The sequence below is a fragment of the Eurytemora carolleeae genome, unplaced genomic scaffold (genome assembly GCF_000591075.1).
Source record: "Eurytemora carolleeae unplaced genomic scaffold, Eaff_2.0 scaffold1620, whole genome shotgun sequence".
Classification (NCBI taxonomy): domain Eukaryota; kingdom Metazoa; phylum Arthropoda; class Copepoda; order Calanoida; family Temoridae; genus Eurytemora; species Eurytemora carolleeae.
Window position 1 is genome coordinate 24247 of NW_019397523.1, and position 7677 is coordinate 31923.

Genomic DNA, 7677 nt, shown 5'->3' on the forward strand with positions numbered 1-7677 from the left:
GATATTTCCATCTATCGTATTTTTGGTTCGTTTTTTAGTTTGTTCTTTTCATAACGGTTTAACCAGAATTATCTAGAATTATCTTGAATTATCTAGAATAAACTAAAATCATTGTTGAATTATACCCTATACTGCAGTAATCCTTCTAAACCAACTTGTTCAATAATAAATAGTTCCTGAGTTTGGGAAAAACTTTCACGGTTTTATGTTCGGATAATTACACATACAGATAATTTCACACAAACTTTCAAGGAGGAGGGGGGGGGGGCTCTCTTTAGTTTGAAAATAATAATAATAATAATTATAATAACATGGGGAGATCGCAAAATATTTGGGTTCATAATGCATATTTATTTTGAGGAAGAGATGGGATAAGATGATCTATGAGCTTGAAAAATAACTCAATTTTAACTTGACAAAAAATATTGAAGGTAAATTGTTTAAAACATTTTTCCTGGTTCCCATGCCTGGATTCTTGAAATGGCGGCAGTTTGCGCAGAATGCCGCGGAAGAAACCAAGTCCGTTTACACCTCTTGACGATGACGACGAGAGTAGTAAGTTACCCCTAAAAAACAGGGGGTTGTCTTGTCTAACTATTTTTAAAGGGTCCGGTGGGCGTGGTATCCCTCCCATAGAAAAATACTTTACAAAGAAAGGAATGGGAAGGTGTGCCATGCATGTCAATTGTCAATAGCCAAATTTGTCAAGGTCAGCTAATTTTTGAAAATGCAGACCTCTAACTTTATTGCTAGGGAGGTTTTTAAAATGTCATAATCATCTGAAAATGTAGAGGACAGTTAGTATTATTTTTCACAAATAATTTCGTCTGACGAGTGACGGTGTGACACGTGTGCTCAAAACCCCGTTCTTTGTTGATAAATCTATTCTGAGCTGAAAACTTTAGAATTGTGGATATTGAGATCATCCAATGTTTGATCTCCTTTTTTCAATCTCAAGATTAATTTGATCTTTAGTTTGTATCCAGACAAGTGTACACGTGTATAAAATTAAACTAATTAAAATAGCATATATATACAAAATCCCGAACAGCTGATTAGAGACCGGGAAATTTGAAATTTCGGGGCTATATAATGAGAGAACTCTCATTGGTCAGAATCCGGTAGGATCGATATCTAAAAAATGGGGAAAAGAGCGGATTAAGCAGAAATCAAAAGTGTCTAAAGTGGATATTTAGATTAAGCGATCCTCATTTTAAGGATATCCATTTCTAAAGTTTTCAGCTCTGTACTGATTAACTCAAGTCAATTCAAATTTAATCAAATATAAACAGTCATCCAATAAACTACAATCCAATCCAATAAAATACAATCGAATCTATAAAATTCAGAATGTCGGGAAATTAAATCTTTTCTTCGTTGTGGGAAAACAAAGAAAGGGAAACCCTGTCTTTTAGATGAAGATGAGAACTCTGTGGCAATCCTTATAGAACAGGTGGAAACTTTTATATCATTTTTTGCCCCCCCCCTTATTAATAATAATGTTGCTTTTAAATCGTCTTTGAATTGATTTGTGACATCCTTTCATTGACCTACTTTTGTTAAAACAATTGTCAAAAAACTCTCCTAGGTCTGGCATTTCCAAAATGTGGTCTGCCTTTTTTTGTGCTTTCAATATTACCGGAGGTATTAAGAATTTTGTTCGGATTTCAATTTATCACATAAACCATAATTGTCCAAATCTTAATGTAATTCTTCATATCGCTAGTAAGTTTGAAAGCTCAATAAGGACAGACCAAATTTTGGAAACTTCAGAACTAAGGGTATTTTGTGTTTATCAACTCAAGAATTTTACATTTTTTTATACTTCCCCATCCCTTTGATATCTAATTCCCAACCAAAATCTAATTAACAACCAAAGGTTGTTAATATCTAGATACCCCCCCCCTCTGATATCTAATTACCAACCAAAGGTTGTCTATTCTCTAGGCACGGAATGAACTTGGCAAGGGAAGAGCTAAGACTGCGAAGTCGTATTTAGATCAGGTAGAACTAATTTGGCGTAGTTGTAACCTTCTAATCTCATACAGGGTGTCTCACGAACATGACAGTTGGTAAATAGTTTTTAACGTCTTCTTCCATATAATATATAAGATATTAAAAACGTTTTGCAGTTTATTTTGATAAAAAATGTTTTACTCGAATATATTTTACTTTTAAATCAATTTTACTATAATACGAAAGCCATGTGTTATTTTTAATTATTCTTCTTGGTATCCAAGAACTGAACAAATTATAGAAGAAGACATTTAAACTATATCACCAACTGTCATGTTTCCTGGGACACCCTGTACTTCATTACTCACATCTATACATACAGGGTAGGATGGAGCTTCGAGAGGAAAAGAAGAAAAGATGGAGATTAGGGGAAGTATGAAGCAAAGGGAAGTAAGATGAATTGAGGGGAAGTAAGGGTAGGTAAGATGAAGTGAGTGTAAATAAGGGTAGGTAAGATGAAGTGAAGGGAAGTAAGATGAATTGAGGGGAAGTAAGGGTAGGTAAGATGAAGTGAGTGTAAATAAGGATTGGTAAGATGAATTGAGGGGAAGTATAGGGAAAAGTAAGATGAAGTGAAGGGAAAAAAGGGTAAGGTAGGTAAGATGAATTGAGGGTAAGTAAGGGTTGGTAAGATGAATTGAGGATAAGTAAGGGTTGGTAAGATGAATTGAGGATAAGTAAAGGTTGGTAAGATGAATTGAGGATAAGTAAAGGTTGATAAGATGAATTGAGGATAAGTAAAGGTTGGTAAGATGAATTGAGGATAAGTAAGTGTTGGTAAGATGAATTGAGGATAAGTAAGGGTTGGTAAGATGAATTGAGAGCAAGTAAAGGTAAGGTAGGTGAGATGAATTGAGGATAAGTGAGGGTTGGTAAGATGAATTGAGGGTAAGTAAGGGTTGGTAAAATGAATTAAGAGCAAGTAAAGGTAAGGTGAGATGAATTGAGGATAAGTGAATAGAGGGGAAGCAAGATGCAAAAAAAAAAAAAATTTTAGATTACCGGGGTAGGATATCATCTCCATAATGAGCCTTAGTAAAGTATACTCCGAACCTCAACTAGGCGCTGAAGATTGATGACGAGGAGCCGCTTGTTCTGATTGAACGAGGAAGGTGTTTAGTTCAACTCTCTCAACCAACACAAGCTTTGAAGGTGATCTGAGATAGTTGCCAACAGAAATATTTACAATAAATTGACAATTTCTCAAATGTACTTGCAACAGTGCTCTCCCCAGGACACTTTAATGGTACTGTTGTTGTTATTTCAAGTGGACTTCCATTTAAATAACATGCCTCATTCACTACAGTACCCTATATTTCATTTATAATAAGGAATAAAGAGTTTAATTCTGGCAATTTCCTCCAAATTGCTTCTGAAACAGAAATGCGAAACTTAAGTATAACTTTGATCCGTTTCTTTACAATCAGTTGAACTGCAATATAACATAACTATACGTTAGTTTGGAATATTTAGTTAGGTTATTCACTTTTTTCCGTTAATTACTTAAAGTAAGCGTTCTAGGCATAACAATTTATGCAATAGTTCGTTTTAACTTCTACCTTTTCGTTCCTCTGTTTTTTTAAATTTATGTTAATAATTTTTAAAAAATCGTTGATTTTCAAAATTTTCATTTGTTTACGTAACTTTTCCCATCTCGTTCAAATTAAGCCTATCAATCATAAACTATTGAAATATGAAGCTCTTTTATGCTGTCATTACCATTAGATGATAGTACCAACTTTGAAAAATGAGAAATAATCGTAAAATTGCAAGTCATTTCATTGCAAAAATTTGCACAGTACATTTCCTTTGAGGGATTTTAAGTTCTCTCTCTCTGGCCTAATCTTGAGAAAAAGTTGAAACAGTTTAGTTTTTATGCAACTCATTTTTCTTAATATACGGTATATAGAGGGGGGGGAGGGGGGTTACCACAATTTTAAACTGAATTTTTGCAAACTTAATTCAAACTTAATATAATTAGCATAATTGCTCGATTATTTTTATCATTGTCAAGTCTATATATTTTACTTATATATATATTTTACTTGTCTATATATTTTACTTGTCTATATATTTTACTTGTCTATATATTTTACTTGTCTGTACATTTTACTTGTCTATATATTATACTTGTCTATATATTTTACTTGTCTGTATATCTTACTTGTCTGTATATTTTAATTGTCTGTATATTTTACTTGTCTATATATTTTACTTGTCTTTTATTTTAATTGTCTGTATATTTTACTTGTCTATATATTTTACCTGTCTATATATTTTACTTGTCTATATATTTTACTTGTCTTTACATTTTCCTTGTCTATATATTTTACTTGTTTATATATTTTACTTGTCTATATATTATACTTGTCTGTATATTTTACTTGTCTATATATTATACTTGTCTGTATATTTTACTTGTCTGTATATTTTACTTGTCTGTATACTTTACCTGTCTGTATATTTTACTAGTCTATATATTATTCTTGTCTATATATTATACTTGTTTATATATTATACTTGTCTATATATTTTACTTGTCTATATATTATACTTGTCTATATATTATACTTGTTTATATATTATACTTGTCTATATATTTTACTTGTCTCTCTATTATACTTGTCTATATATTATACTGTCTGTATGCTAAATGTCATCCTTGGATCAAAAAGTAAATGTATGAAATTTTCCAGTGAAAATTTTAAAATTAAAAATCTTTTCACTTTAGATTTTAAATTTTAGATATAGCATAACACTTGATAATTACATTTTAAGTTTTAATAAAACTTTTAAAAGTTTGGCTCAATTTTTGACAAAAATTTTAGGAAAATTTTCATCTAACATCATTTTACGAATATGTTTGAATAGAATAAGTAGGTATGAAGGAGTTTGAAGTGGAAAAATCTTGAGTTCTTCACAATTATTTTGTGAAATCTACTTTTCAAATGGGAGTTGAAATTAAAAGCTTTCTGCGCTAATACTAAGGGTAAACATATGGGGTACTTTTTTAATAAAAAAGGCTCAAATCCACCTTGCACCATGTCTAAAGTTTCCTTTGATACACTTGAAAAATATTTCGGATATTTTTTTAATAAATTTCAAATTCATTGAAACTGATTTTTCCTTTTTTGAAACATAGAGTTCAGAGACGTTAATTTTGTAAAAAAAAAAAGATTAAAAATTAAGCAAATTATTAGCAGCATACAACAGGGTTTTTAAAAGATATTTGTCAGAGTATAAAAAAACCTAGTTCTTTTGCTAGTAATTAAACAATTTTTGAAGTATTAAAAAAGACGGACAAATTTGCGTTTTTCAGCGGTTTAAAACACGTCTATTAAGAATTATTAACATGTTTTGAAAAAATGAGAATTCTACCTTCCAATATGATCTAGGTATTTCTAATCGTTAATAACTGATCAAGTTCTATCTTTAAATTTTTTTCTTTTTTTACATTGCTGCTGTTTATATTTTTCTGTTTTTTTGGTTTTCTGGTTTTCTGGTTTTCTGGTTTCTGGTTTTCTGGTTTTCTGGTTTTCTAGTTTTCTGGTTTTCTGGTTTTCTGGTTTTCTGGTTTTCTGGTTTCTGGTTTTCTGGTTTTCTGGTTTTCTGGTTTTCTGGTTTTCTGGTTTTCTGGTTTCTGGTTTTCTGGTTTTCTGGTTTTCTGGTTTTCTGGTTTTCTGGTTTCTGGTTTTCTTGTTTCTGGTTTATGAAAAGGATTTTAAAATTCGATTTTAGATATAAATCTTCAACAATTATTCCAATGTTTTCTTGTTACCAATGTATCTTGTGATTACGAAGGATGTGGATCCGGTTCTGAAGGATAATCCAAGTTCTCCATTAGCTCTCAGTGTAAAGGTCTGTATACTGATTATTTAGAAATGTTTCGTATTTTTTAATCATATACAGGGTGTCCCACAAACATGACAGTAGCAAGACGATTTGAATGTCGTTTTGGATCTTTAAAATAATTTGCGACGTTTATTCGTAAAATTAATCTTAAAAGTAAAATTCTTGAGTTAATCAACACAAAATATCCCTAATCTTGGCATTTCCATAGTGTGATCTGGCTTTTTGTGCTTTCAATATTACCGGAAACTTGAAAAAATTTCGTTCGAAAATCGACAATTTTCGAACTATTATGTAAGAAAATTGAAATCTGAACGAAATTCTTAATATCTCAGGTAATATTAACAGCACAAAAAAGACAGACCACATTATGGAAATGCCAGGACTAAGAGAGTTTTGTTTCAAGAATCATATATATTAAAGAAGGTTGACGACTGAATGTCACCGTATTGATACTGTCATGTTTGGTGAACACCCTCTATGTGTTTACATTTATGTGTTTGATTTAAAGGGACTGTAAACGTAATTTCAAGTCACCCTTCATTGATAGAATGGCATGTCCAATTGTCAACGGTATCCCTAGAAGCCTTCTGATCAAGAATGAGTTAAATATCCAGGTATCGGATGAGCGGGGGAAGGCAGGCGGCCATGTGCCACCACTATTTCCCCTTCCGTGCCACACATTAGCTTTTTTCTCTTCCGGCAATCATGAGCCACCACTATTTCGCCTTCCGTACCACCACATTTGACTCTTCCGGGCAAAAATACTTTTTTAATGGTATATTTAGGGCCTTTAAAGTGTGATTTTTAAAAATCCAGCCGCGTCACGCAAAAAAGCACAACTCAAACCATTTTTTCAATTCTACTTAAGATTAATATTTTGTGTGTTGAATTATTAAACTGTTTTTCAATGAAATTTTTGACAAATTTGACTGAGTATTGCATCTTGAAATATCACAAAGTCTAATGATTATACAATTACTGACTCATTATACTAAATCCATCTTAAAATCACTCATTAACAAATAATCATTAGACTTTGTGATATTTCAAGCTGCAATACTCATTAAAATTTGTCAAAAATTTCAGGTAAAACAGTTTAAGAATTTGAAACACAAAAGTTCAATCTTAAGTAGAATTGAAAAAATGGTTTGAGTTGTGCTTTTTTGCGTGACGCGGCTGGATTTTTTAAAATCACACTTTAAAGGCCCTAAATATACCATTTAAAAAAGTAGTTTTGCCCGGAAGAGTCAAATGTGGTGGTACGGAAGGGGAAATAGTGGTGGCTCATGGCTGCCGGAAGAGAAAAAAGCTAATATGTGGCACGGAAGGGGAAATAGTGGTGGCTCATGGCCGCCTGCCTTCCCCCGCTCATCGGATATTCTCAAATATACCGAGAGCGTACTGCATATTTGTTTATTATAAAGAGATTCTGAGTTGAAAGTGTACATGTACAGATAGCACACTATCATCCCCCTGGGTATACCACTCTTAAAATGAAGGGGCAATTAATATGACAGTCCTTTTAGAAAAGTTCTTGATAAATAAATAGAAAAATTTCAAGTTTTTTGGTTTGTTTGATGTAATTGTCTATTAGGCTGATGCAATGTATCATTTGGGAGATTTTGAGCACGCTCTTCTATACTATCATAGAGCCCTCAGGTGGAATCCTTTAGACACATCTTTAGACAAACCTTTAGACAAACCTTTAGACAAACCTTTAGACAAACCTTTAGACAAACCTTAAGACAAACCTTTAGGCAAACCTTTAGACAAACCTTTAGACACATCTTTAGACAAACCTTTAGACAA

General features: G+C 32.0%; 1 protein-coding gene across 2 annotated transcripts in view; it reads left to right on the plus strand.

Moving 5' to 3' along the window:
• LOC111714718 (tetratricopeptide repeat protein 25) overlaps positions 1-7677 on the plus strand; it is a 12254-nt gene continuing 4577 nt past the window's right edge. The window contains exons 1-6 of one of the 2 annotated variants that reach the window (XM_023489880.1): positions 1-555; positions 1416-1453; positions 1948-2004; positions 3079-3168; positions 5818-5874; positions 7463-7527. In XM_023489880.1, the coding sequence (XP_023345648.1) occupies positions 501-555; positions 1416-1453; positions 1948-2004; positions 3079-3168; positions 5818-5874; positions 7463-7527 (362 nt within the window). In that variant the 5' untranslated portion in view covers positions 1-500. Of the gene's footprint in view, positions 556-1349; positions 1454-1947; positions 2005-3078; positions 3169-5817; positions 5875-7462; positions 7528-7677 lie in introns of both variants that reach the window. The other variant, XM_023489879.1, reaches the window with a different exon arrangement.